At 50.5% G+C, this 27,948-nt stretch overlaps 11 protein-coding genes across 11 annotated transcripts; 4 read left to right on the top strand and 7 right to left on the bottom strand.

The window, feature by feature from the left end:
- Nucleotides 1–622: 622 nt before the first annotated feature.
- Nucleotides 623–3,016, bottom strand: Pmar_PMAR005313 (snf2 histone linker phd ring helicase, putative; the record flags this gene model as incomplete). The annotated part of the gene is made up of 1 exon (XM_002786560.1): nucleotides 623–3,016. One exon carries the CDS (start codon nucleotides 3,014–3,016, stop codon nucleotides 623–625), a length of 2,394 nt encoding a protein of 797 aa, XP_002786606.1.
- Nucleotides 3,017–3,160: 144 nt separating this feature from the next.
- On the bottom strand, nucleotides 3,161–3,894 carry Pmar_PMAR005312 (translation initiation inhibitor, putative; the record flags this gene model as incomplete). Its single annotated transcript, XM_002786559.1, has 5 exons — nucleotides 3,161–3,301; nucleotides 3,348–3,409; nucleotides 3,458–3,556; nucleotides 3,604–3,742; nucleotides 3,794–3,894. 5 exons carry the CDS (start codon nucleotides 3,892–3,894, stop codon nucleotides 3,223–3,225), a joined length of 480 nt encoding a protein of 159 aa, XP_002786605.1. The 3' UTR covers nucleotides 3,161–3,222.
- Nucleotides 3,895–8,269: 4,375 nt separating this feature from the next.
- Nucleotides 8,270–8,829, bottom strand: Pmar_PMAR005311 (hypothetical protein; the record flags this gene model as incomplete). Its single annotated transcript, XM_002786558.1, has 3 exons — nucleotides 8,270–8,341; nucleotides 8,385–8,493; nucleotides 8,546–8,829. 3 exons carry the CDS (start codon nucleotides 8,827–8,829, stop codon nucleotides 8,270–8,272), a joined length of 465 nt encoding a protein of 154 aa, XP_002786604.1.
- A 102-nt stretch (nucleotides 8,830–8,931) lies between these two features.
- On the bottom strand, nucleotides 8,932–10,434 carry Pmar_PMAR005310 (thymidylate kinase, putative). The gene is made up of 8 exons (XM_002786557.1): nucleotides 10,299–10,434; nucleotides 10,055–10,176; nucleotides 9,907–9,959; nucleotides 9,774–9,856; nucleotides 9,546–9,659; nucleotides 9,305–9,379; nucleotides 9,108–9,216; nucleotides 8,932–9,038 (listed from the first exon to the last, which is right to left on the bottom strand). Exons 1-8 carry the CDS (start codon nucleotides 10,401–10,403, stop codon nucleotides 8,998–9,000), a joined length of 702 nt encoding a protein of 233 aa, XP_002786603.1. The 5' UTR covers nucleotides 10,404–10,434; the 3' UTR covers nucleotides 8,932–8,997.
- Nucleotides 10,435–14,218: 3,784 nt separating this feature from the next.
- On the top strand, nucleotides 14,219–16,407 carry Pmar_PMAR005309 (hypothetical protein; the record flags this gene model as incomplete). The annotated part of the gene is made up of 8 exons (XM_002786556.1): nucleotides 14,219–14,451; nucleotides 14,512–14,679; nucleotides 14,733–14,751; nucleotides 15,292–15,426; nucleotides 15,476–15,659; nucleotides 15,706–15,827; nucleotides 15,933–16,344; nucleotides 16,379–16,407. The coding sequence occupies 8 exons, from the start codon at nucleotides 14,219–14,221 to the stop codon at nucleotides 16,405–16,407; spliced, it is 1,302 nt and encodes a 433-aa protein (XP_002786602.1).
- Nucleotides 16,408–16,905: 498 nt separating this feature from the next.
- Pmar_PMAR005308 (conserved hypothetical protein) lies at nucleotides 16,906–18,742 on the top strand (the record flags this gene model as incomplete). Its single annotated transcript, XM_002786555.1, has 3 exons — nucleotides 16,906–17,013; nucleotides 17,064–17,237; nucleotides 17,288–18,742. 3 exons carry the CDS (start codon nucleotides 16,906–16,908, stop codon nucleotides 18,740–18,742), a joined length of 1,737 nt encoding a protein of 578 aa, XP_002786601.1.
- A 255-nt stretch (nucleotides 18,743–18,997) lies between these two features.
- Nucleotides 18,998–20,594, top strand: Pmar_PMAR005307 (apicomplexan-conserved protein, putative). The gene is made up of 8 exons (XM_002786554.1): nucleotides 18,998–19,112; nucleotides 19,164–19,238; nucleotides 19,291–19,492; nucleotides 19,546–19,648; nucleotides 19,695–19,825; nucleotides 19,870–19,955; nucleotides 19,999–20,170; nucleotides 20,219–20,594. Exons 1-8 carry the CDS (start codon nucleotides 19,024–19,026, stop codon nucleotides 20,381–20,383), a joined length of 1,023 nt encoding a protein of 340 aa, XP_002786600.1. The 5' UTR covers nucleotides 18,998–19,023; the 3' UTR covers nucleotides 20,384–20,594.
- Nucleotides 20,595–20,692: 98 nt separating this feature from the next.
- On the top strand, nucleotides 20,693–22,179 carry Pmar_PMAR005306 (apicomplexan-conserved protein, putative; the record flags this gene model as incomplete). The annotated part of the gene is made up of 8 exons (XM_002786553.1): nucleotides 20,693–20,808; nucleotides 20,861–20,944; nucleotides 20,987–21,170; nucleotides 21,221–21,323; nucleotides 21,371–21,501; nucleotides 21,552–21,637; nucleotides 21,684–21,855; nucleotides 21,904–22,179. 8 exons carry the CDS (start codon nucleotides 20,693–20,695, stop codon nucleotides 22,045–22,047), a joined length of 1,020 nt encoding a protein of 339 aa, XP_002786599.1. The 3' UTR covers nucleotides 22,048–22,179.
- An 837-nt stretch (nucleotides 22,180–23,016) lies between these two features.
- Pmar_PMAR005305 (conserved hypothetical protein) lies at nucleotides 23,017–23,623 on the bottom strand (the record flags this gene model as incomplete). Its single annotated transcript, XM_002786552.1, has 3 exons — nucleotides 23,017–23,115; nucleotides 23,236–23,442; nucleotides 23,543–23,623. 3 exons carry the CDS (start codon nucleotides 23,621–23,623, stop codon nucleotides 23,017–23,019), a joined length of 387 nt encoding a protein of 128 aa, XP_002786598.1.
- A 100-nt stretch (nucleotides 23,624–23,723) lies between these two features.
- On the bottom strand, nucleotides 23,724–24,167 carry Pmar_PMAR005304 (conserved hypothetical protein; the record flags this gene model as incomplete). Its single annotated transcript, XM_002786551.1, has 4 exons — nucleotides 23,724–23,788; nucleotides 23,831–23,904; nucleotides 23,953–24,062; nucleotides 24,105–24,167. Coding segments are annotated over 4 exons (312 nt in total), but the record flags the coding sequence as incomplete, so codon positions are not given.
- Nucleotides 24,168–26,029: 1,862 nt separating this feature from the next.
- Nucleotides 26,030–27,930, bottom strand: Pmar_PMAR005303 (Splicing factor U2AF 65 kDa subunit, putative; the record flags this gene model as incomplete). The annotated part of the gene is made up of 10 exons (XM_002786550.1): nucleotides 26,030–26,447; nucleotides 26,497–26,560; nucleotides 26,608–26,729; nucleotides 26,777–26,844; nucleotides 26,898–26,999; nucleotides 27,044–27,177; nucleotides 27,225–27,322; nucleotides 27,371–27,468; nucleotides 27,511–27,677; nucleotides 27,731–27,930. The coding sequence occupies 10 exons, from the start codon at nucleotides 27,928–27,930 to the stop codon at nucleotides 26,097–26,099; spliced, it is 1,404 nt and encodes a 467-aa protein (XP_002786596.1). The 3' UTR covers nucleotides 26,030–26,096.
- Between the last annotated feature and the right edge of the window lie 18 nt (nucleotides 27,931–27,948).

Raw genomic sequence — 27,948 nt, 5'->3', positions numbered from 1 at the left:
ATTGCCTATTTATAAATTTACGAAGCAATTTACAAATTCAACACATAAATACTGTTGAATTTGTGAATTGCTCTTTGTAGTTCTCGTACTCATATTACTTCAAATAGTTTATTCGATTACCATAGGATTGAACCCGTGAATGAATAACGTCATCGGTCGGACCGTATGAGTGGGGAGTGATAAGACGCGGCTGTTACGAAACAGGTTGCAAGCTGACGACAGGTCAGGGGCATATCCTCTTACCCTAGAAGTCGCGTTGCGTCTCATAAGTGCGACTCACAATCTCACGATAGGCTGACAAAAAACCTTGACAATTCTGCGATTCATCTTTCGAGTGCCCGAGGCTCCCGACTCGAGGGGCAGACACTCAAGTGATCATACTCTCCTCCTGGATTACAGAAGAAGCATATTGCACCAGCAGTGTCTATCATTGCTTCATGAAATCATACGCGAACTGGTAATAATATAATATTTATCCATTGAGAGTGGACTAAGTCACAAATTAGCATATTACAGTAGTATAATGCGCAATGTACAAAATGTGATGGACGATCAACTATCTCGTCAGTATAGCTCACCAGCGATGGTAGTAGCTGTCGAATTTCATGTGATCCCCGGGCCATCAAAATACAATCAGTAGTGGTTTGACATCAGTAAAGACCCTCGACTTCCTCTTCCCCGTGTACGACGTCTTCTGCTTCATCCGCAGGTCCTGATGTACGCACTGCAGCTGCAGTAGCCGCGTGAGGTCCCACAAATAGCTCACAGCGTTCCTCGAAGCGCCGCGCTTCGCCAGAGACCCCTGAGCCTCCTTCCGGATAGACTCCTCAAGCCGACGATAGCCGAACATCTCAACTGCTGAGAGCTCCTGCCAGACCACGTGTTGGACCAGGCCTTGCATATTCAGTTGGTCGAGCACGTCAACCTTCCACACTCGCCACATCAGCTTCTTCATCAGCGGCAGTAGCCGATGCACACCGCCTGGAGAATCCTGTATGGCCTTAACGTCAGCACCCTCAATTGGGACCTTCGAAAACTCCAATACTGGTCGCAGGTCACCGCGAGTGAGTGGAGTCCCCGTGACGGCCCAACGGTTGACAGCCGTGAGTCTCTTGAGCATACGGCAGGCCCCACTGTGACCGCCCTCAGCCAGCTGGGCTTCATCCATGATGAGCCTCCACCATCTCACTCGGAGTAGCGCAGAGGGTGTACGAGTGGAGCTGCCAGACTGTCGACGGTAACGGAGCGCATGAGCACTGTCCCACTCAGCCGACTCAGTCCGCAAGAGGCTATCACCCAGCACAGGGTAGGAAACCAAGACAATATCAGCCGATACGATATCAGCTAGGCTCGGGAACACTCCCTCCTCGCTCTCAGTGTAGGCGACAAACCGCATGGTCGGAGCGTGAAGACCGATCTCGCGGACCCACTGCTGGAGCAAGCTAGCAGGGACAACGACTAAGGTGGCGGCCACAGGCAAAAGCTCAGCACACCCACGGTGGAGACAGTTGAGGCATATAAACGCCGAGCTTGCCATGACCAGCAGATTGTAGCCAACACACTGCTGATGGTGCCAACCCTCACAGACATCACAGGCCACCCAGGGTGCATCAGCATCTCCCGTTCTGTCGCAGGTCAGACAACGCGACTCCTCATCATCCTCCTCCCCAGGCGGGCTCGAGCTCTCCGGATACCCGAAGGCCTCTTTGAATGCACGAGCTCTGTCAGGATGGTACTCGTCCAACCACGTCGGTGGTCGATTCCCATCGTGTGGAGGCGTCGCCGAAGACTTAGCATAACCATCTTGTAGAAGGTAAGTGGCATGAAGGTCGGCAACTTCCCGTCGCAACTTTTTCGAGACCGCGTCGTCAGGACCATCCTGACTGTTCACTCCTTTGAGAGCACACAGCTGTGAGCTGTAGAACAGATCCAAAACCTGAGCCGCCGATTGGCCGTCTGAGGGACGCGGCCGAGTCGCGACCGTAGCTAGGACCTCTACCGTTTTACCCAGGCCCATCTCGTCGCACAACATACCCCCATGAACCGAGCTCAGCCTCAGGGACACGGCAGACCTGCTAACTCCTGGGAGCCGGGGGTTGATGAAGACCTCCCCCAGGGGTATCCACGCCGGGTGGGGGACACTTTCATCAGGAGGCCGACTCTCAGCATGGTTCATCCAGCGGACTGAGTGTCGCTGGAAGTCTAGCAAAGTGCAGGCCAGTTGGTCCTCGCCAGTCATGACATCAGCTGTACCCTGTAAGGGCTCTCCAGGGGGCTTCACTGCAGCAAGGAAATCCTCCGTACCGACCTCCAGATCGCCACCGACGGGCTCCTGAGCAGTCACTGCTACCGCCCAAGCTAACACGACAGCTAGGTCTCTCCGGCTGGCTGCAGGCAACTTCTCCGCGATGCGTTCAGCTCCAAGTTCGTCGTCGACCACAAAACCGGGGGCTAGGCCCACTTCAAACCTAATCTTGGTGTTGGCTAGGTGGGTCGCTCTTACCGCCACCACCCCTTGCCGTTGCAGCAACCGGAGTGCGTTGAACACCTTTTGAGTTAGTCCCCGCCCGACTCTCACAATGCACGCACATGCCTCCTCGTCTTCTACGGCGGAGGCGATGACGACTTTTCCGTCCTCGTTGATGGCCGTGATGACGCATTGCGTGGAGTCAGACCAAAATCCTTCACCGACCCAACTTGCTAATAGACAGGCGACCTCAGAGCAGTAGATAGGCTCTTCCTCAGGTTTCGTCACTGACTTCTTCCTCTTCAACCCAGCTTTCCCGGTCCGCCTGGAGGGACTGCTGGAGTCACTCCTGGCAGTAGCGACGGACGAAGAGCTGCTGGAGTGATCAGAATCGGACAACTCCAGAGAGTCCGCCAGAACTGCTATGGAAACTGCTGAGGAGCTGGCCGGAGATGATTCAATGGACGGGTGGGACGGGCATAGCTGCGATTGGATGCTCTCAGCGACTTGAAAGATAACGCGCTTGGGGGTCGCTTTGAGACGAGGCATCCCGCTACTGTACTATGCGACAGGCGGCACCAGGGGCATAGGGGTGAAAACTAGGAGGACATGATAATCGCTAGGTGGTCGACTCCTCCCCCAGCAATGGGTACATCACAACGTTACAGCTTCTAACACAATTCTAAAACGAGAGTAGAAAAATAGTGGGAGAATTGATCAAAGCAGTAACACCTCTGCAGAATGATCTATAGTTATCAATCGGCCAGCTCGAAGACTGCGCCGATCTCAACAGCTACACCCAATGGAAGGGACGAACAGCCGACGGCGAAGCGACTGAGACCCAATCAATTCCGACTTCGCCGCTACCACTGCCGCTCACCTGTGACGTCCGATGTCATCACCAAAAACGCTGACGAGCAGGTCGCTACATCCATTCACCACCTGGATGCGCTCTGGAGACGACAACCCCTCAGAGACGCATTTTCTTACTTGTGGATGCTCCTTGAACTCTGGAGTAGAGTTAACGAAAGCTTCCACCTTCACGACTGACCTCACTCTAGACAGATCTCCTGCGCATGCTTCCTTCACCTATATAATTGATGTTAGCTTGAAAGGTAACGCTGAGATGTTTTCACCTGAGCGATCATGTTGATGGCACACAACTTGGCGGCGGTCTGGCCCTGCGCGACGGTGAAGTCCTGGCCGAGTTTACCAGTCAGGAGAAGAGGGGAGCCGTTCTCGTCCACTCCCTTGGGGATCTGCCCGCTCAAAAACCTACAAACGCGCGAGGCACTGGTAAGTTCATCGTGGAGCCGTGGAACGCACAAGAGATTGCCTGTCCTCCTGAAGGGAACGTAATTCGCCAGAGGCGATGTAGCCGATGGGAGCTTCAAACCGAGTGAAGCAATACGGGATTCGATAGACATTACGAAAAAACTGGTAGATACCACAACATTCCACCATTGATGGACCACCAAGTCTGATACCACAGCGTAAGGCACAAGCACATGTCCGAGGGGAAGGATAGTGGATCGAGCGATTCGATGCTTCAGCGAGGATAGAGCACACTTTTTCACTATCTATCGGCGGGAGGACTGTCTCACTACCCCTTCACCTTACATGTCGCATCGACAATTCGACCGAACATGTTAATTAGCCGGAAGGATCTCGTGATCACCACAAATTCTGCGCGAAAAGCCATGACTATGCACCGAAGCCGCTTGGACCTACCGCCCCCAAGACTTACCACGACGATGCAGCCCTCTCGCGCGTGTATCTGCCTGGTCCGTATGGTCCACAAATTGTAGGCCATAGGGAGTCCCCATTGGGGACGGACAGCCAAGGCGGGAGACGTTGTACAACTCTACGACTATACGTTGTTCTCAGAAACACGATCAGGACGCTGCATATTACGCTTTGATTCGGCGTAGTGTGATAGACGATCAACTATCTTGCAGTATAGTTTGACGATGATAGTAATGGCCGTCAAATTTCATCTGATACCTGGGCTGTCAAAATACCCGCGATAGAGCATATTGGCAAATATCATGTGATACAAGGACTGTCAATATATCCTCGATAGTGGTGGTCGTCAGATTGCATGTGAGGTTAGGGCCGTCAGAATGTCTCTGAATGAGGGACCCTGATAAAGGTGTCGGGCAGATTTCATGTGATACAGCGTGTTCTTGCTCACCTCGGGACGAATGCCTGTGTTGTGGTGGAACAACTTATGTGGCTTGGTTCTCGCCACTGTGAACCGGTACGAGAAGTAATTGGAGACCAAACCTTTGCCAGATATAGTTTCTGTCGTTCACAGAGAGGAGGATCCTCTGAAGATCTCACTCTGATCATTAGCCGGCCCACGGAAGCACCCTAGCTACAGCCTCTCCCATACCTCCAAACTACAATCTGTAATGATTTTCCTGGTCGTCACTGCATACGGCAGCGTCTTGCCAAGATAATCTTAGACTTCATCACCTTGGAGCCCCCGGGAACGTCACGTTCCGAACGTGGACTGAGCATGTTCATCGTATGAATGTTTACATTGGACCGATGTCATTGGTGGTTCAACCACCGTGGTTGTATCATTATTAATTGTTGTGTTAGTTCGGGTTCCGGATTCATCCACTAACCTATCAGATCAATTGATTGACTGATCAGATCGGCCCAATTGCAGAGGCTATGACGTAGACTCGAAATGGAGTCAGACTGACTCAGTCAGTACCTGGACTCAGTTCAGTGACTGAACTTCAGTCCTTCGCCTGGACTCCCGAATCCTTCTGAGAAGAAACTCTCATTTCAAATGAGAGAATCAGTAGAATGATCAAATGAGTCATTTGATCATCCTACTCATGGCTTCTCGTCGCAGTAACCCCCTTGGAAATGAAGATATTGGAGGTGACCAAGAGGGTCAACTTGAGTTACGCAGACCTCTACCTCTACCGCTTAGTAAGCGGCGCTTACTTGCGTTAGGTTGTCGAGAGCCCTGCTGTATCCGCTGATTGCCTATTTATAAATTTACGAAGCAATTTACAAATTCAACACATAAATACTGTTGAATTTGTGAATTGCTCTTTGTAGTTCTCGTACTCATATTACTTCAAATAGTTTATTCGATTACCATAGGATTGAACCCGTGAATGAATAACGTCATCGGTCGGACCGTATGAGTGGGGAGTGATAAGACGCGGCTGTTACGAAACAGGTTGCAAGCTGACGACAGGTCAGGGGCATATCCTCTTACCCTAGAAGTCGCGTTGCGTCTCATAAGTGCGACTCACAATCTCACGATAGGCTGACAAAAAACCTTGACAATTCTGCGATTCATCTTTCGAGTGCCCGAGGCTCCCGACTCGAGGGGCAGACACTCAAGTGATCATACTCTCCTCCTGGATTACAGAAGAAGCATATTGCACCAGCAGTGTCTATCATTGCTTCATGAAATCATACGCGAACTGGTAATAATATAATATTTATCCATTGAGAGTGGACTAAGTCACAAATTAGCATATTACAGTAGTATAATGCGCAATGTACAAAATGTGATGGACGATCAACTATCTCGTCAGTATAGCTCACCAGCGATGGTAGTAGCTGTCGAATTTCATGTGATCCCCGGGCCATCAAAATACAATCAGTAGTGGTTGTCGGCAAGCTTCATGTGAGAACTGGACATTCAGAATACTCCCGATAGTGACCGCGCTTTCCGAGGACGAGCAATGACATAGGAGCGACGAATAAGTCATTCAAGGATGGTCTCACTCACCCAGGAACCGATATCTCTACTTTAGTTAGAGAGCTAATAGCAACCACTGTTGACTTCTCCATTCCCTACGGGGAGATTTGTCAACCTAGCAGCATGCACCATGCACTCTTGCCGGTAAATGGAGTAACTTCCCGGAAATGACGAACATTCACATTGATGATGACGATTCTTGCTATTTCATATCCTCGTTAGCGTTGACTGGATGGTCTGCTAGTCCACTGATCACATCGAGTGCGACACATCCCTTATAAGGTCCCGTACATCGACTGTCGGCTGCACCGGGCTCATTGTAATTCTCGTACTCATAATAATTGAATGATGACCATCCCATCTTACACGTAAATCAGTTACGTCATCGGTTGAGTTCCTTGAGTGGAGATTTCTGGAACGCAGCTGTTACAGAACCGGGTCGCAAGCTGATGACAGGTCAGGACCATATCCGGACTTACTCTAGAAGTCGTGCTGCGTCTCATAACTTATGAGTCATAAGTGTGACTCACAATCACACGAGAAGCTGATAAGAAAACCTGGAAAATTCTGAGATCCATCTCACGAAAGAAGTCCTCGAGAGTCCCGACTCGAGAGGCAGATTTAGTGATCATCCCCCTGTTCCTGCATTACAGAAGATTCTTCTCCTGAGAAGAAGCACATTGCGCCAGCAGTGCCTACCACTGAGTGATAATAGGAGAGAAATTAGTCCTCCATGAATTCAACGAGTTTGATCCATATGTGAACTGGTGATGGCATAATACCTTTCCATTGAAGAACAGACTAAGTCACAAACTGGGATACTAATCAGCCTGGCTGAGTCAGCCATTCACGATTGAGAAACCTCCAGCGTTTAATCAGGAGTAAATCAACCAGGAGAACACCAACCCCATTGTGATATATCGGAGTTGATGTTTCTTTTCCGACAATGGCATGGTTTTGACGAAATTTCGACCAATTAGACACTTACCATCGGTGAGCCACGAATAACAACTAATCTCGGTCAAAGATCTCGAAGACTCCGTCAATCACGGCAGCAACACCCATACCCTATGGGCCATACCCAGCGAAGAGCATCTAACAGCGAAACGACTGAAGAGAAGAATGGCGAGAAGTTCTCGCCGAAAACCTCTGAAGAAATACCCCCTATAAGATGCTAAGGGTCCACCACATTGTAGTGACTACAAAAAGTGACGTACGGGAACCGTTTCACAACGACGGTCGAAGTTCACGGCTCACTTATGACATCCTATGTCCTCACCAGCAACCAACACAGCGCTCCAGCCGTAACGGTTGAGCCGTTTGTGACCTCATCGGAGAAGAGACTAACTAAGTGGTGGACAGAAGGCCAGAGGGGAGCACGAGACTAAGAATAGCTATTCGATAATCAACAGTTGCTGTTGGTAATTCGGAGTTGCAGCTTCGGACTCACCTGCTGCAAATGACTTCGATCAAATCCGAAAAAAACTAAGAGCTAGGAACGTCAAATTGAGTTGAAACCTATCCACTTAACCAAGGCTTCTCAATGAGAAGCCTTGAGAAAGATGAGAAGTTCTTATCCAGCTAGTCGAACAAGCTGCCGAGCAACAATCGAAGCTAGTCCGTTCTCGAGACGGAGTAACGAGTAGTCCGACCTATTGAGGCAATTGATTCAACTCCCTTCAATTCAATTGAAGCGCGAAGATTGGCCAAGACTCAACGAAACACTCTCAAGCTTGAAAGCACGTAATCATGAGAGAACACGAGGTAGTTGCTTGGTGACCTTGCACCGAAAGTAACGACAACATCAACTGAACCACGAGCGATTACCAACCAGAGTCGTGCAGTATAACCTTCCACTCTACTCACCAAGGATGCTTACTGCCTATGCTCCTCTTGCTCGACTGATATCATCATCCAGATCATCGCTACAGCTCATGATGCCCGCTCTTCGGAGATCAGTACTGTGGCCATGATGGTTACCCAGGTAAACATATCTGTGGCGTATATCAAGGCACATGGAGGACCATCGAGATGGTATCATAGCCAGCCTCTCACAAGCCGGTCGTTTACCTAGCGAAGTCAACTTGATATTCCTTGATCTTCCCAGCCCTCCTCTTCTTGTCCAATAATCCCTCAATCTACGCTACCACCGTGTGCACAGAGATCTTATACTGCTCCTACCTCCTTCTCCACTGCATTCAGCCGACGCTCCCAGAGGATCGACTCTTCCAGATAGCGAGTAACCTGCTGCTGGTGGAACTCCACAAGCTCGTTGTTTTTCTCCAAATTCCTGTAGACCGTCCTTCGATTGAATCGCTGAAGTCAGATTCGATCCCTCTCACATGTCAAGTACATCCAGCTGCTGTCTGATGTTCATCACCAGCATATTCGGCCTGCCTTCTCCCACCCTGGTCCCACTAGGGGACTCAACCCGACGCCGTTTGGCCAGGGAGGCCAACAGCTCAGTCCTCCGTTTCCTCGCTGGCTCCACAGAAGCCGCTTCTCCGCGGCCTCTGCTCGCTCGCGTTATGCGTAGCGTCTCATTCAGGAGAACCGTGGCAACGGCAAAATCGATCGTATTGATGTCCTCTTCACAATCCTCATCACCGTTACAGATAACGTCCATAATGCAAACAATCCAATAAGTCAACTTGGGAGAACGCTCATGTCTCTGCTGCCAACACAACCCAAAATGTTGCCCCGTCGCACACAAGGATCCCAGTCAAACCTCATTGAAACCTCGTAGGCGAACAAGGGCCCTTCCTCAGCCACTACGAATAGCGCTAGAACCCTACTAAAAGCTCTCCAAGTTAATTGATGATTTGCCTGCTTCACCTGCACACAAAAGGCTCACCTCTGTTGACATGAGTTCGCTTCTGCGAGGCGTGCTAGAACGTCACTCACCCGTCAGATTGGTTTCTTTCGGCCACCATATCTTGTCAATACTCATGGCGTTATCCTTCTCGAGCGCTTGAGCTACTGCCACTGCTGCGTCAGTAACTGTGCGGGTTACCTAGCGATCGATACAGCTCCTTAGGCATGTTCCACAAGACATAGATCGACATCCTAAGTAGAGCGTTCCTTAGCCACAACCACACTACCTCCTCAGCCGGTCTATCAGCATCGAATATTCGCCAAAAAGGCTCCTTTTCGAACTTGGTGTACATTGTGCGCACCTGAATCAGATGGCTTTGTCACTCTTAACGGAGTACGGAAAATCTGAAGCTCTGCGTCGAAATTTGATGCGAGGAGAAGTCCTAATTTCCATCCAGACTGGATAGAAATTAGAACTTCTCCAGTGAGACTGGATGATCCAGTCTCACTGTATTAGAATGATTCTACCTTCATCTGCAAATCCTCCTTCTCATACCGCTCCTCGCCATAAGCCCCTCTCTTGGCAGCAGCCTCTGGACTTAAGTCCAAGAATACAACCAAATCAGGCTTGGGTAGGCCGACCTAACCGACAAACAGACTACTATGAAGATCATACGCCCTAACGGTTGACTGTGATAATCCTACGACTAAACAACCACGCATGCCAAGTAGTATTATCTCTCCCCAGAGAACTACATCCACGCTCTTGCACCACTCAAAGTCCACTGTTCCCTTCATTGCAGTGTATGCCACTCCAGAGAAGATATATCGATCACATACTAACACGGGAAACAATGAACTGAAGGGAACGACTATATAGCGACCATACCTATATGCCTTCCCGCAGCCAAGTGGCTCAGCATCTCCGACATCGCCTCCCACCTGAGCAACCAAGGATCAGTAGAGATCCAGGGCTCGTGGACCGAGAGAGGGAGTTCCCCTCCGCCCACCCGGCGCGGGGACAGCCCAGTCGTTACCTATTCGCCGAGAACAGCAAGTGCACGGCCTCGTCTCTCATTTTAGAAGAGGAGTCCCGCAAGTACGTGTCCAGCATTTTGCCAATGGCGCTGCTCCGCCGAGGGAATCCCATCTCCACCACCTAAAATCCATGGTTCTCGCGAGCTGTCACATATCCAACCCAAAATGAGGAGCTTCCAAAATTCGCTACTTGTCCACAGTATTCCGATTGCCAAATCGTGCACACAAGACCCCGTGGCTGACCTCTTTCCCTGTCCTCTGCCTCAACGCTTCACTGATACGTCTGAGCTGAGTGGATTTGCCCGATCTGTCCAGCCCCTCCAAGACAATGAATGCGCCTCGCGCCATGAGGGATACCCCTAGTGATAGAATGGGATGCAAAAAGCTGCATAGACAGACAATCAGAGCACACACTATGTACTAGTAGTACAGTACTACACATCAAAATCTATCAATCAACAACAGCTCCTAATTACGCAACAACAAAGAATGTCCCTACGATGTTCACGGTGGTTTACAGTTATTCTAAGTACTCGGAATGACAAAGCATTATGCTATAAACTGAAATTCCTCATATCACAAAGGGGACCATCATGAGCAGAACAAACACGCGATCCCGATATCACAAGCAGGTCGGATGATCCACCATTCCTCCAGTTCCTAATAACAGACTTAAGCACAACACTGTCTCAGGCGACTAGAAATCTCACACCATATGGGTCATGTCTGAGTAATATCGTTGACAAGAAGATTCTTCACGAATGTACTCGGAATTGGAAAACATCGACATTATGAGAAAGGTCGAGACGAATGCCAAGTCAGCGTCGAGCGCTAACCTTTGAACGACCACACCGGTGATCAAGTGAACGAATCGCATCAGTGTTTGCCATGTAGGCTACTGCGTATCCTATTCAGCACATCTTCTTCAATATCAGCGATGCACTGGCCCTCGGAAAAGGCTCTGTCCAAGTTGTGAGCCAATATCCTCATAGCCAACCAGTGACTACTACAACAAAGAGGACTGTCTTCGATCCCCAGCTCATTCTTCAACCAGTTACGATACTCATAACGATCCTCAACCAAGACAGTACTACCTCTGCCCGGACCGAGACACAGGTCCACAAAATGCAGAGTATTCAACAACCGTAACAATGATTGAACCAACACATCGTGATCAACGCGAAGCGAGCCATACGTGGTTCCCGCCCGGTATGGTCGAGGTTGAATAGACAACAAGACTGGCAACTGCTTGACAGACCAGAGCAACGTTGCGGTCTCATGTCGAAGCTGATTTGGATGCAGGAACTCCAAATCAGTGGTACTGTCTGTATCTCTGCTGGTTCTTCCTCTGACAAGTCTGCTGTACGTTCTCAATTTTTCGCGATGCTCTTTTAACCTTTCCATAGAACTTCCAGGGAGATCCGGACGGCTCAAGACAAGCCGAAGTGTGCTGGAGTCGAGTAGTGGAGTGGACGGAGGTGTATCAAGAGCGAAACGAGGCATTATACTAGAGTGGATAAACCCTATTCGAAAATCTGTATGAGAGAGCCTATGAGTTACTCCACGTCGAATGATGACTACCACAAGCCCGAGAGAGATAAAGAACCAGCGTTCCTGAGGCTGTGTCTTCGAGGATTATTTTCAGGACCGAAACTTCTGGTCCACTGGTAAGACTGCATTAACCGCGATGGTGCAGCGGACTCTCGAGAACATGAAGGCAAACATTGTAGTCCAATTAAGAAGTCTATGCTGTTGGTTGAATGTATTGAATTACCCAGTTCAAGTATTGTACGGTACAATTCGTAGTACAAATTTTGTACCATTTTGGGCACGCCTAGTCCTCTTGCGAACGATGATCTGGCCGCATAACCAATCAGTCATACGGCTAATATGAAGGACAAGGAATTGCACTACCACTAAGTTTCGGCGCTATCGTGACAAATTCAGGGGCCTATTTCACAAGAAACGCTCCTTGAGGTGCACCTTGGATTTAAGAGCAAGGGGCAACGAGCCTTACACCTTACGCGAGGTGCTTTCACTACAGTTGCACCTCATGCTCCTTATGCTCCTAAATTTAAGGTGCACCTCGTGAACCCCAATAAGGAGCACGAGGAGCACCTAAACAAACACCGATGCGCATGAAAGAGTCGACGCAGTGTTTCAATGAAGCTAAGGATATGGTGCCATTAGAAAGAACAAACTCGAAAACTTTACCATCAACTCATTTGAGAGCAATCGGTCATGATCGTAGATCACGGAAACGCCAAGACGAGTATGCGGTAAAAATGCATGGTTTGGGGATAGATCATCCGCGGGTGAGACGCGCGGGCTGTCGGGAATAAGCGGAGCGAAGCTCGCATAAAATGGTAAGGAGGGTGCGATAAGGTGCGTACCCCCCGAGCAGTCTTACGGCACCTTACGTAAGGATCGCAAGGAGGGGCCCAAAAATCCCTCCTATGAAATCGCCTCACATGAGGAGGCCCTCTTTGCACCTTGTAGGGTAAGGAGCCTTACGGTGAGGAGCCTTATGCCACCTTACCTTACGCCAACCCCCAAAATCGTAAGGATGTGAAAGCGACTTGCCATGAAACCGTAAGGTACCTTACAATTTTCGCTCCTTATGATGGCTTGTGAAATAGGCCCCAGATGTTAATCCTGGCATCTCCATCTCGACTCTAATTACGCGCCTGTAAGTTTAAGAAGAGGATAGCAACTTTCTGCGGAAATACTAAGACTCGTACCTTGGAACTCACTAACTATGCCCTTACAACATCCAAGCTGTTGATTGGAGGAAGAGGCTTATGATGAGGCTTACCACTGGTAACTTACCGCCGGTGAGTTACCGGTTCAGCCGCTGTGGTCAGCACTTGATATGTTGAAACCGCTAATAGTGCGTCGGCCGTCAGGAATAATAAGTCAATCATTAACACAAGTTCATCCGGACTGACACTGGAGGAAAAACAAGATACAATGTTCCGTCATTTAATCCTCAGGACCCTCGTCGTCTCGGTTGCAGCTGGTAGATACAATGTTCCGTCATTTAATCCTCAGGACCCTCGTCGTCTTGGTTGCAGCTGGCAGATACAATGTTCCGTCATTTAATCCTCAGGACCCTCGTCGTCTTGGTTGCAGCTGGCAGATACAATGTTCCGTCATTTAATCCTCAGGACCCTCGTCGTCTTGGTTGCAGCTGGCAGATACAATGTTCCGTCATTTAATCCTCAGGACCCTCGTCGTCTTGATTGCAGCTGGCAGATACAATGTTCTGTCATTTAATCCTCAGGACCCTCGTCGTCTTGGTTGCAGCTGGCAGATACAATGTTCCGCCATTTAATTCTCAGGACCCTCGTCGTCTTGGTTGCAGATGGCAGCATCTTGGACTCAATCACGTTTGAGCCTCAAACTTCGAGGCTCTGCGCTTGTTCCTCTCCAATGGAGAGTCTCCATGAAATTGCAAAATTTCAGGATGACGCCGTTTGCCGCTGGCAGTGAGCAATGGTTAGTCAGTTGGCGAGAAGATACGCGCTGACTCAGCGCGAGAGCTCAGAGCTCCTTCTAGGTAGCGTGTCCAAGGGCCCTGCTTCATCGTCATGACGGTCCTTATTGCACAATTCGTATAATTATGCTGCAAGTTGAGAATGAATCAACAGCTCTCTCGTTTGAATTACATGAGTAGCGGGTAGTACCCGCTACTCAATAGGTATCCGCCGAGTACCTATTCTGAAAAGTGACTCAACTTCCAAGTTGAACCCGAAAATCAAACGTGTCAGGGACTGGAAACAAAACATCTCCGTTCTTCCCTTCTGAAAGAAAGAGAACGCATCAAACAGTTGTACTAAAACCTCGATAACAGACAGGGTCCGGTGAACATACCATGTGAGTAGTGCTGATACGCCCTCAATTTAGATGGCATAAAGACCGTGGGACGCCAATCGCTGAATCAACAGCACCTCCGAGCCGCTCGAAATGAAGAAATTCTTCTTGCCCACTTGGACTGGCTAGCCGCCACCCCTGCGACCGCGTCATTCAGTGTATCATATAGATATAGGTGTAGAGCGATCATTGGATTAGCCTTGTTACCACTTTGATGGACCATTCTTCTTAAGAATCGCATGACTCTCCTTACGCCGTGATCCACAACAGTTAAATCGTCACTCATTAAAATGACTCCGCAGATCTTCGGCGTCATCTGCCTCGGCGCGATTGCCCAAGTCTTGGGCGAATCGATTTTGTTCTCGAAGGAAGAGATCGAAGATATTAACCTGAACAAGGGTCTAGCCGATATCAATGAAACCAGTACCTTTGGGGATCTGCTGGATGCAATGGGAGATATCCCCACGGAGACCCCGCTGGGATCTCCAGAGGGGGATGACGAAGAAACGACAACAGCTGAAGAGTAAGCCTTACTGACCTAAGTTGATCCAGTTGTAATCTTATGTGTTGTTATTCCCTTCAGGCCGCCGAATGGAGAACCGAGCGGCTCCCAAGCTCCGACTAGTACCCCAGACTATTCTGTGATACTGGCCGTGGTTCTGGTAACTACCATTTCGATCTTCGCTGTGCTGGTCGTCCAATTTTTGTTGATGGCTTGGGTTACGAAGAAGTTATGGCTATCGAGAAAGAGGTGAGTCGCCCCATGATATCAGGAGTTCCATGGCTAACGGGACTTTCTTCCAGGGCTGATTACTCTCAAGAGGTGATAGACGTCGCCAACAGTGTATGAAGTTGCATTCTGGTCATACTATAGCATACTCTCTCCTATGAGAGCTGATTGTTATTGATACGCCTCACGTTTTGAGTAAGAGTGCACTCAATCGAAGTCCATCATCATCATCAAATCGTGAAACAGTGTCTCGATACCAGTGGCATCATGCCACAGAGTCAATAACACTTACACCTTAACCCTTGAAAGAGTCATTCTGCAACCGAACGAATCTGCCATCCGGATGAATCACATGCTTCCCATTTACCTCTTTGCTCTTCCGTAACGTACGACACATCAGAAATCTGCCAGGTGACGACAGCAAGCTATGCTTTGTTCGAGCGATTATGTTGCCCGGAAATTGTCGCTCGCCTGAAATCGTTTTCATTTTCGGGTCTCGAGTCTGCCAGATCTCTGTCAACTTGCTCGTAGCTCTTCAATTGTATTGACATGAGGCACGGAAAAAACCCTTCTCCAAGCAAAGAGCAACGGGTGAAAACTTTGTCACAATCAGTCGCGTGTTTTCGTGCGTAGGTGAGAGGTCAAAACCATGGTTTTCTTCTTGAGGTACACGGGGTGAGTTCCACCGTCAGAGAACGAGCTAATCCGAGCCGTTACAGTGGTTCCCGTATGAGGTCATTCGAGACCGGGCCTGAGTGCTTCGCGAAAGTGAGCTCCCCGGCGGAATGTCTCGTTGCACACGTCTTTCTGTTGTTAGAACCATATATGGCAGCTCCGGGGCGCCGAGAATGCTCTTGCATTCCTTGGTCCTTTCATTCATTGCCGCATGCTTGTCGAGAATGAAGTCATGACGCTCGATTCACGATACTACTACGTCGTCAATCGAGGCAGATTGAAGATACCTGCCAATGATAATGAGGTCCACACCATCCTCACCAGTGGTACGCTGTGCGAGCGTCTCATGTTGCACACGGCATTCCTTGTTAGGCTCGTCTTTCGGCGAGTCCGGTCTTATAGACCCGGTGAGCGAGACACGGAAGAACTGGGCATCCAACTCCAACGATATCATGTCGTATGTCCGGAAGTCATTCATCCAGCGCACGTTAGCTGTGAGTGTCGATTCTCGCGAGATTGTATTTGGGTGTAGCCTGGGGTTTTGGCTTATGCGAGTACTATGATAGGACTTTCTGGACAATTCACTGCGTTTCTTTCAGCTACCTGATATTCGTCGAGGCTCGATGGACGCTCCTGTTCACTCGGAAGAGGCGAGGGCTATTGAGTGGTGTGACATCCGATACGTTGAGATACGTGTGTGCCGCGATGTTCTGAATGTTCATGGTCATTTCCTGAGGGACCTGAGGGAAATCTTGCTGCATCCCCCGCGAGTAGTGCCTGCCGCTCTTGACGATGGCATCGAGAAAAAGAAACAACGCAAGAAGTCATCAAGGCCACCTTGGGGTTATGGATTACCTCTATCCAAGCGCGGGTCGACCTTGCAGCCTTCTCCTAGGGTATTGCTCAAACGCCCTCAACCGTTGATTCGCGGCGAAATTGAAGCCTGGGCCATGGAGGAAAGTATGAAACAAAAGCACGCTGTTGATATGAGGGTTGGAAACTACTGCCCTGGTGGAGGTCTTTGGTCCGGTAGGGAACAGCTTAGGCAAGCCATACAGACCTACCGTAGCATAAGCCACAAAACATCGCCGTATACTGCCACTAGCCCCACAAGCTCAGTTAGCTGTAAGCGCATGGTAGCCCCCTCTGATGTAGCATCGAAGTCCCCAAGACAGGGCTCGAAGGGAGTGGGGGCTGGTCGTCGAGAGGAGAAACCAATCATACAGCAACCTCGTGACTCTACCATAGCTGCTTATATGTTGGGCATCCTGTACACTCAAGTGTGCAGCATAGTCGCCGATCATCATATCGTTGAAAGGGGACACGGAACGGCGCTGGTGTAACCATGCATTTATCGAACTGTGGGTGCTCCTCGATTGAATTTCATCGTCATTCTGTTTGTCTCTGCGGTATTTTCGGAGGGATTACGTGGGCTCGATGACCTCGTTGATAGGACGAAACAATTACTGAGCATGTGAGTTGTTGTTGATCGTGCTCGATGCGCTGCGTTAATTCAATCATGGGGAGCATATGTTCGGAAGATCTGTTTTCTTAGTCTTAGTTTTGCTCAAGATGGACTTCGAGTTCAAGTTAGCTGCTCAGAAACAAAAAGCAGAGCTACGGAAGCGGGCAGCTCAGCTTCGGAAAAGGCAAGGGCAGGAGCAAAAGCTACGTGAGGAGGTAATTGGTGGATCGCCGTCGTTGGAAAGGTGTTTACTAAAATCACTCAGGCAGCTGCGAGGACCGAGGAGATTCTACAGGTCAACACTCAGCGTAAAATCAAAGCTCATTTCGACGAGGTTCGTGACCAAGGCGCGCCCGATGGTGGGGTCACTTTGGAGGAGTCACTACAGTGGCTATCGAGTGATGCCCTTGGAGGGGATCGGGTGGATCTTCCGCAGGAGGTGAAGGTCTTGTCAGTAGCCTTACTGTGAAATGCTGGTTCTTGGTGTAGGTATTGGAGAAGTTGCAAGCGTTCGGTGACGACAAGGTGAAGTTTCCCCTCATGTTTGAGATCTACAACCCTACTAACGACACTCGACTGCACTGTGGTGTGCGGGAGTTCTCGGCACTCACAGGGCAGGTTCTGGTCGGCCCGCAGTTGGCAGGTGGTCTTGGGTTGATGCCTGGTGAAGCGGTCCGCATTCGGTACAAGGTCCTGCCGTTGTGCACTTCGGTAAAGCTGGTCGCTTCTGGTACCACATTGGGTGACTACAGAGATTTCAGAAGTGTCCTCGAAAGGTTTCTGTCGACCAATTTTTGTACGCTCACACTTGGACAGGTTTTTGAAATTGATGGTGTTAATGTGCATGTTGCCGGGATTGAACCCGCGCCTGCTGTGTGCGTGGTGAATGCTGACATCGATCTCGACCTCACGACCAAAATCGAGGCTGCTGAAGGCGTTGGCTCCATTGAGCTCGATGGTTCATCTGTTGGTGTCACCACTGATAGCCGAGAGACGCCTCAATATCGCGTTGTCTTGTCGGACGAAGCCCGCGGCCGTCTCGGTACCAAGCGTGAGCTGGTGGTCTCGGCATCGAACGGTGAGGTGTTCGTCAGCACCTATCCCCTCACTGAAGCCACGCCAGTGTCCTACATGTGGTCATCAGGAGAATCTTCGGAACCCACCCTGTCCGTTTCCCTCGAGGACATCGACAAGTATTTGCGTCAATATGACCTTTCGGGGACTGACAATACTATCAGCGCGTGGCCAGAGGTTATCTACATCGGCGTTTCGGACCCCGAGGGTTCATGTGAGCTGTCAGTTCGGTCGGTCGAGATATCGCCAGCGAATGAGAACGAGGACTCACCAGATGATAACGAGGATTCAGCGACGTGCTCAAACTGTCATCGCCGTATCCCAAGAGCAAGTCTTTCCCTGCACGAGTTGCGCTGTAAGCGGTTCTACGTCCAGTGCCCCGAGTGCCGACAGCCGATTCGACGAGAGCGGTGGGACCGACATGTACACTGCGAAGTGTGCAAGTTGCCCTTGGACAAGGAGAAACTGTCTGACCATTGCCGTGTCTATCACACTCCTATTGAGTGTCCGGACTGTGGGCAGCAGATCCTCCAGGGCCGCTTCGGGTTGCTGTCGCATCGAAGAGACTCATGTTCCCAGCGGCCACACTTGTGTCGATTCTGCAAGCTGTATGTGCCTATAGAGGGGAGGAGCCCAGAGGATGCCCGAGACCGGCTCATGGGCCTTACGGTTCACGAGGCCCGTTGTGGCAATCGAACTGATGTGTGTCCGGAGTGTGGACGATTGGTGCGGCTCAAGGACATGGACTTGCACATGAAAGCCGTTCATGCATCTGAAAGCCAAACACTGGAGCCCTGCCCAGTCTGTGGTCGACGAGATTTCTCGACTCTCGCTGACCTAACTGCCCATGTTGCTCATTGCGTTGAATAATACACCATTTCACCTCGTACTCTTACTGTTACAAACTTAGTATTGTGGATTCTCCGCCTCAGGCGTACTCGAGTTAGTAGTTAATTCACTTTTCCTGTGTAACTGTGCCGGACTCTATGGAGTGAAGTCATTACTAGTCTTGCATCTAAGGAGCGTATCACTGTTAGCCATAAAACGGTTGACCGGGTGTTGCGCTGTCGCCATTCCTGTGGATCGTCACGGTCGGCGCTGCACGTTTATATGTTGTCGTTACGTAGCGTACGGTTTGTATTCTGCTTGTTATGTACAATCCTACGCGAGCTGGGTTTGATACACAGCACGTCGGTGTGGTAGATGAGACTTCCAGGTCATCCACTGCTTCATATGCATCGTAGAGGAACCTCACTCTCCTCATACGCCTCGATAACGCCCCCGTGTCTAGGTCCATCAGCACTGACAGTAGTGGCGTTAACGGCTTTGGAGGGTGGCAGAAGGCCGGTGTCACCGAGTATAACACGTAAACCCACAACTTGCCTTATTTTCGCGATCTGTGGCCACCACGGTATCAGGTCGTGGGCCCGTCGGGGCACAAATTTCTCTGATTCGACCTTCGTTGGTTCAACAGCAAGCAGCGAAGAGAATACCACTCTCACCGGTGATGAAGACTCTTCCATTGTGAGTGCGTTTGCCGGCACTTGCAAGGAGGATACTCTTATCATCTTCGACTGGGATGACACCATCCTTCCCACTCGCTTCCTCACCGTTGAATGTGTAGTACCAAATACAGCAACGATGTGAATACACACAATTGCTCTTCCGTTCAGGGTTTGAGGGTCGACGGCCCCTGCCCTAACCCCGAGCTTCGGAAGACCCTAGACGCCTATGCACAGCTGGCCAATGCTACCTTGTTGACAGCTATGGAACTAGGTACTCACTCACACTCACTTGTAGGTCGCTGTAGCATTGTTGTAAGGTACCGTTATCATAATAACAAACGCTGAAACTGGTTGGTTGCCATTGACTTGTGCCAAGTTTTTGCCGTCTCTCTTGCCTACAGTGAACTCCATCTATCACACTTCAGCCAGGAGTACCTACGAGCCTCAGGTGATTGATGATCGATTCAGCAACTCACTAAGATTGGTTATCAGGGGTTCGCTTCGGCCTTCGACTGGAAGGACCAAGCATTCCGTCAATCCATCGTGTCGCATTTCTCTGAGGTTCCTTATGTACCAGGGTGAGCCCATCTAGATCTGAGATCATGTTCAACTCTTCTCTAGGCGTCGCCGATGTGTTATATCCCTCGGTGACTCTGCCCATGAGCGGATGGCTGCGATATATGCTTGCCGTGAGTTCAACGAACAGTCCATGATAGATTCCTCATCACCAGCCGGGTTACTCTGCAAGAGTCTTAAATTCATGGAACGCCCCGATCTGGAACATCTACGGAAGGTATGGGAGAACCGTTCGGACTGACCATCAACTGCTATCACTTGTCAGGAACAGTACCTCATACAAGATTGCCTAGCTCAAATTGTCCGCTATGACCAAGACCTCGATCTATGCATTCAGCCCCAGCACTGTGTTGCTTCCCGTGACGTGTCTCAGCATGAAGCCCCCGGCGCACAGTGTAATGCGGCGACTATGGCCGCCCATGGTGGCTGACACTCACAGCCCCCTCGTACACTACAAATTTAGTTGTAATATTCCTACTGACCAATTGGTAGTAGTCTACCTGTGCCACGGTATATGTTGACTGCGGTTGCTGCGTACTCACGCAGACCAGAATGCCGTATTTCCAAACGAAGCATCGTGTGATGTATCATCTTTTGAATTCATCTTCTCATGCATCGTGAAACTCGAGCTACCTGCCAGTACTCTGAGCAAGGTCGGCTTTCCGAACATCCGTCCCATTGCGTTGAAGGTGTGGTCAATGTCATGATCAGCTTCTGACACTGTTCAATCTATTGCCCAATGCCCTCTGTTGGTAACGTGACTGATGCCGTCTCTCGCGACAGAGCCTGCAGTAGTGCACCAGTGCCAGCGCCCTCCTCTGCAGTGGAGCAGAGGAAGAGGAGCCTTGATCAGAGGTGATCTGCTGCTTATTCATGCATGGGTCCTCAAACACCCTAATCGTGGTAGGTTAACGAGAACAGTTCCTGAGGGCGACTTTCCACTCGATGTTGGAGCTAAGTCTGGGCGGTGCCTGACAGAGGAGGAAAAGGAGTAGTAAATGCCCACTGAGCGAACGCTTGCATTTGCAGTCAGGAAACGCAGCAGGAGGAACGTAAGCGCCGTGGACTCGACCTTCACCGGTTCCACAACGAGCTGCGACAGCGATGAAGACTCTTCCATTGTGAGTGCGTTTGCCGGCACTTGCAAGGAGGATACTCTTATCATCTTCGACTGGGACGATACCATCCTTCCCACTCGTTTCCTCACCGTTGAATGTGTAGTACCAAAGTGACTTAAGTATTACAGAGTATCGTCACGGCGACTCAGGGACTCAGAGTTGATGGCCCCGATCCTGATAACGAGCTGCGGAAGATACTTGACGCTTACGCTCAGCTCGCTAATGCAACGTTATTGGCCGCAATGGAACTGGGTAGAGCGCATCAAGTTAGCGTGGTGACGGACGTCGCATCGCCTTAGGTACTGTCATGATCGTTACCAACGCCGAGACTGGTTGGTTGCCTCTCACCTGTGCTAAGTTTCTCCCGTCAATGCTGCCAACTGTGAATATGATTTATCACACCTCAGCTCGAAGCACCTTCGAGCCTAGAGTAAAATGCTGCGGCCGTCGTGGGCGCTGACCATCGTCTGCTCCCCTCAGGGATTCGCGTCGGCATTTGAGTGGAAGGAGCAAGCATTTCGCCACGCTATAGCCTCACACTTTGCGGATGTGCCGTCGTTGCCTGGGTAGGATCATCCGAGATCCTGCAGCTCCAAACAGGCCTTTATTCAGGCGTCGCCGCTGTGTTATATCCCTCGGTGACTCTGCCCATGAGCGGATGGCTGCGATATATGCTTGCCGTGAGTTCAACGAACAGTCCATGATAGATTCCTCATCACCAGCCGGGTTACTCTGCAAGAGCCTTAAATTCATGGAACGCCCGGATCTGGAACATCTACGGAAGGTACGGGAGAATCGGCCGGACTGATCATCAACTGCTATCACTTGTCAGGAACAATACCTCATACAAGATTGTTTAACGCAAGTTGTACGCTACGACCAGGATCTAGATCTGTGCATTCAACCCCAACAATGTCTAGCCAAGGACGACATCCACGGCAATCAGAGCAGCCGAATGCAGCCGCAGCATTATTAATTCGCTTACAGTAGCTCTATGCAAACCGTCGTTTTCCATGAGTGCGATAATGATCACAGTAAACTATCTTGTGTACAAGTCCCTCACTGCATTGTGTCGCGAACTTCTGTACATTTGCTGCTATGTAAGCTCGTCATGATGAACGCATGAGTGAATGTTTAGAAGCGGCTTGCGTTTCACCAGCCAGTATGACCGGCTGCCTCTTGGTACGAAAAGTGACGCTACTTTAACCGAAGAGGTCATTCATCATGAATCAACTCACGAGACTCGGAGATCCACCGCTTACACACGACGCATGTACACTCATAACATCTCGATACGTGCTGATAGTTTACACATTCGCTCAGCGTTTCTCGCTCGCTCTTCCTCTCGTTCATTCGCAGAGGAATGTTCTCTATACAGTACTGGCTACGTCGCAAGGTTATGCTAGCCTGTCAACTACCACCCTGTGCAACACTGGAAGTTAACCTAGCAAAACTCATTAATAAATTGGCACTAATAACCTATCGTTTCCATCAAAGACTTCGGCTTGTATACGCCCTCCACCAAATTCTCCTTGTACGCTATCGGTGCCTCATCAAGTACTTGGCGAAACCTCACATAACGATAGAAGGAAGATTCTGTATTATTGTGCCTCGGCAACTTTTGTGCATTACTGTTGTGAACGATAACCCCCTATAATGTCGTTGTGTTCATACACCTCAACCATGCGCTCGGCGGCTTTATGGTTCAGCCTATGAACAGAGAATCTCGATGACCGAGAGAAGTACGAAGAATGGCGAGTAATGGCGGTCTCAACAGGAGCCGTACAGCTGAACTATTACACTCTGAGCGAAGGCAGGGTGGATCAGGGTAGAATCGAGAGCGAAAAGTGTGATACCCCATAGGATAGTGTTGTATCATGTAGACCCTTCATTGACACTGTGCTGTTGCACAAGAAATTACGACACTGGAAACCGTGAGCGTGAATCAGAATATGTATCCCCGTTTAACAGTAGTTGCACCGGAAGCCTTCATGGCCGGCAGCAATACATCGTCCATCATGCCTGGTGGTCCACAGCCCAACACCTACACGTGGTAAGCAGCTCGAATCAACGCAGATCAACAACTGGTGGTCACGATTTTCCCCAAGAGCTAGTTCAGGCTAGACAACCTGGGAACGACTCACGAGACCCTTTCCCCGACTACCATTGCAGTCGGGTCAATACTCGATATGATCCTTTCCACAACATTTTGAGTCAATACACCCTCGTAGACTCCTTCTGACGCGGGGCCCTGAACGAGTCCAGTCTTGGTCCTACCTTTCCGCTTTCTGGGTCCAATAGGGGTTACCTCATCAACATAGAAGCTGATGCTAAGCCTTCCCATGCTCGCCTTCTCCATAGCCCGCAGTTCCTCCAGCAACAATATATCATTCACACTCCGGTTACAAAAGTGCCTAAACACTCGCAATACTCACACTCATACCGACGCGATAAGCTCATCACAACTCCACAGTGGTAGTGTCCTCAGGATCAGCTGCGATAGCTTGTAGAAGTTGGTACATCGGTGTTATCCCTGTTCCACCAGCGAACATTGCTATCGATTGACAGCTCATACGCCTCCTCTCCCCTATTCCGATCTCGACGAGCCAGAGCAAGGACAAGCTCTCGGTCACCTGTGATCTCATCATCAACGTGGATGCGTCCTTTCCCCTGGTAAGTGAAGCTCCCGAAAGGACCACTGATGAATGCCTCATCGCCTAACGACAAAAAATCCTTTCCTATTCGTCCAGTCAGTCTACCAATTTTCAACTGATTGATCCACGGAGTTAACCGGCCGGATGGATATGTCTTGATGAGAAGATCAAAGTACCCTCTTGTGGTCTGATCTGGAGTGGCCCACTCCACAACGAGAAGTTTATGCAATGCAGTACCGATAGTTATCGGTGTGTACGGTCGACTTGGTGCATCCTTTCCAGCATTCACAGGGCCAAGCATGATGTGTTGGCCCACTGGCAACCCCAGGACATGTGTCTGTGGACTGGGTTCAATTCAATTCCATCTCAACCAACCCACTCCCGATGGCAATCCGAAGCGATAAACGTTAGTGTTGCTATTCAGTAGGTGCTTCCCAATCAACTTATACGTATTGCCGTAAGAACTGAGTGCCTTTGGTGGTCCCCTTGGTGCCGCTAGCCATCGCCAAAACATCTCTCTCACTAGAGGACTACAACTACACAACACAACTCAAAGATTGACTGAGACTATGCTTGAGAGCCAGCAGGATGACAACAGGTCAACGCGAGCATTTTGGGCTCAGCCACGATGACCGACGCTGAAGCGACTCGAATAGCCCCCTAGACAAGGCAGGGCTACGCACCGTGGTGAGTATGGGAACCCCCATGTTGGACAACGAACAGTCGGAGATGATACTGTTCCGATTCGTAGGTTCTCCTCATCATCAAACGGCTCGAACCCAGAAGGTTATACGAGTCCGCGTAAAATGATATCATAGCGCCGCTATGATATCAACACCTCTCTCTAGGGTTGAGATACTTCTATCAAGGATGTTGGAGGTGAACGTCATTGACCAATCAGAAAAATCATAGCGTGATGAGACAGTCTTAAGCGTGAGCGATCTTCCTACACCGAACCACTTGCAAGAGCGTGGTCCTTGTTTGAGGGTCTGCACCTCCCAGTACAGGTCCACACGTCAAAACCGGGCTCATTCCTCGTGGCAATACTACCACACCAGTTCACCATCGAGCTACTCGCAAATTGCGAGTAGCACTCCCCGCTCCGGTGAAGTCATCAATTTCTGTAACTCTGCGCGTGTCTTGCCGGAACAACTGATAAAAAGTAAATCAGTCAACAGTTAGAAGTTAGAAGTTAGAAGTGGAAAACTCGATCCACCATCATCCACTCCATGACTAGGTGCCAGGTACTATTCGGATGGGATGGTTTAATCAAATGGGATCTTTCTCACACCCCGAATGTATTGTCATCAGAAGCTTGGAGTCCAAGCCTTGGACACATTCCTGGAGGTATCATCGCCAAAGGGGTCCCGACGTTCTCGTATTCGGCAAGACGTATTTTCAATTCATTGCGTTCCATGACAGTATCAGCCAGTTGCTTCCTAGCCACCTCGAAAGCCGTTCGAGTTGGCTCGAGTTGTGTCTCATAGATAGTCGAGCCCTACAAGCCGACTCTCTGTTCGCCGTTTCCGGGCGCGCCCCAAGAAGGTGAGCTGCTCATGCGACATGTTAGAAGCTAGAGTTGAAATCCAACCTTTCTCAGCGTGCTGTTCCCACGGGGAGGTGGGGGCACGAAGAAAAATGTCGTAGTCAAGCTCGAGGCTCTAAGTTCCCTCGTAGGGAAGCATGAAGTTAATCATTCTTTCCAATGCCTGCCACCTTGCCCATTTACGAAATTTCAGCTCCTTCTGACCTCTGAGCCGAATGTTATGCCGGTGGCATGAAATGGACTCTTTAGGTTGCAAATGCGGTACTTGGCTGAGATGTTGGTAGACGCTCATATGTAGAGATCGACAGAACAGGCCGATTCACTGCTTGAGATCGGCCCTCGTGGGTAACGAATCGGTCGAGTGAGGAGAGGGAGAGGGTTGGAGGGATCAACGTGATGCCCAGAAACTTATCACATCCTCGCCAATATCAGCTGATTTCGGTTTCCGAAATGCCCCCCCAAAAGCCTAGACTAAGAGATATCCCTCATCGAAACAACGCCTCGCCTGTCCCCATCGCAAAACGGTCACTAGGACGATGTATATCGACTGGTAACTGGGTGTCCGCAGATGTGGTAGAAAAACTCATGTACACGCGTACACACTGTGTACTACACAGCAATGATATTCCTCGACTTGAACGGTCTATTCCACACCGCCAATGCCTGACCGCGCGCCACAAAATTCCACAACCACCCAACTTCGACTCAACCAAACACTCGTGTTCCCTTTCGGAGGATAATGATGTTTCCAGTGATAGTGGTGGCTGTGCAAACCCCTTCTAAACTTGCCTCGAGACCAGCCCGCCATCATCACCATCCATCTCACTAGTTCCCGCCGCCCAAGAGCGCCTGAGCCGCCTCAGCCCCCGCTCGTGCTGCCGCGTCCTGGCCGTCATTCTGACCTCCGAAGCTTCGAGGGTTCTGTACCGGCATCACATTAGCGTTATCGGAGAAGCCTCCAGCACCCCATGCCTGCTGCTGTAGCATCGGCTGGGCCCCACCCCAGCCTTGCCCCCCGTTGCTAGCGGTCATACCCCAACCGCCCATACCGGCTTGTTGCGGCAGCGCATTCCATTGTTGACCAGTTGACCCTGGCAGACCGGCAGGGGCAGCAGCGCCGCCCTCCACGAAGCCTTGAGGTCGACTCACGATCAGGCGTCGGCCGAGTACTTCCATCTGAACAGGATACGTAACATACCATCTTTCCCATCGTGACGATGCTCACCCCATTGAAGATGCTCAAAGCAGCTGTTGCTAATCGATCGTTCTGGAACTCCACAAAGGCAAACCTGGGTTCCGATGACCTCCCTCCCACCACCTTCCGAACGGCTCCTACCTCCCATCGCCCCTGATGTCCGCTTGCAACACTGGTGGTCCCAGGGCCGGGTCGTAGTCCGGGAGCACTTTACAAGCAGGCTCGAACAGTTCATGGAGGACTTGCGCCGTCACCACACCGATCTGGCACCAAGCGTCAATAGTAGTCAGCCCTTCATTTCAAGTCTTACCGCGAGATTGCCAACATAGAGCTCCCGTTGCTTCCGGCTCTGTGAGGGGTTCGACGGCATTGCCTTTGCTGACAATGAAGAGGACCAGATGGGCCCAACTCACAGCAGAAGGTCCCCTTACTAGGTAGGAAGCCTTGATTGCGCAGGACGCTGACGTCCATCGGGGGTGGGGCAGGGCCCGGCAGCACTAGACCCGTGGGTCGGCCGATCTTCAGTGGCCGTCCTAAAATCATGTCGATGAGCAACCCCCACCTATACAATGCATACCGAGGAATTCAGCCTTATCCAGCTCCAGACAAGTAACGGCGATTTCCTCCGACGCGACCTCCACAAAGGCATACATCCCCTCAGCTGACATCCTCACTTCCCTCACTGCACCAGTAGGCAACAGTGCCGCATATCTAAACGGGACAAGACTTGACCTAGTCAATGACCAACTTGAGCTCACTTCTGTTGGTATTCTGGTAGAGCCGACAAGGCGTTGTTGAAGAAGGCTCGTATGTTGGCCTGCGTCGCCTGTCCCTGTGCTAAGTTACCCACATACAGCTGAAACCAGGCGATACTGTGAGCCGAGCTCATAGACTATCCGCTTACCTCCTTCGCCTTCTTATTGGCCCCAGCCCCACCAGATATCATTGCTTGCTGCAAGAGGAGCTGTTGGGGGTCGACTGAGCCGTCCGGAGGGGCCGAGCCTAATCAAATGGTAACCCTCCGAGATGGCCCCTCTGCACTACTGAAGTTGCTTTGCTTTGTTTCGGGCTGCTCCGTCTCATCATCCCAGCCGCTCTTCCTCGCATGCCTCCGTCTCGATCTAGACCGTGATCTTGAGCTTCTAGGACTCTCAGACCCCGACGACGACCCAGACCTCCCGCGGTGACGACGGCTACCACGGTCTCTGGACCTGACCCCATCCAGGTGTAGTGCGGCCTGGCTGGCACCCAGAGGCCGACCCACCTTGAACGCCTTCGACTCTCCCGACCTGAGCCTCGACTCCTCCCACGAGAGTCGTTCCTACTCCGCCTCCTACCACGCTCGTCTCTGCCGCCAGAGCTGCTACCTCGACGCCCTCCATTGTACTCGGCTGGGGGGGTGCTGGTCTGAGGGGCCCCAGCACTCGATGCAGGGTCATCCCAACCAGGGAGTGGTGGTGACATTGTATAGGACAGTCACTG

The sequence above is a fragment of the Perkinsus marinus genome (assembly GCF_000006405.1).
Source record: "Perkinsus marinus ATCC 50983 genomic scaffold scf_1104296931384, whole genome shotgun sequence".
NCBI classification, from domain to species: domain Eukaryota; phylum Perkinsozoa; order Perkinsida; family Perkinsidae; genus Perkinsus; species Perkinsus marinus.
This window is presented reverse-complemented; position numbering and strand designations above follow the sequence as displayed.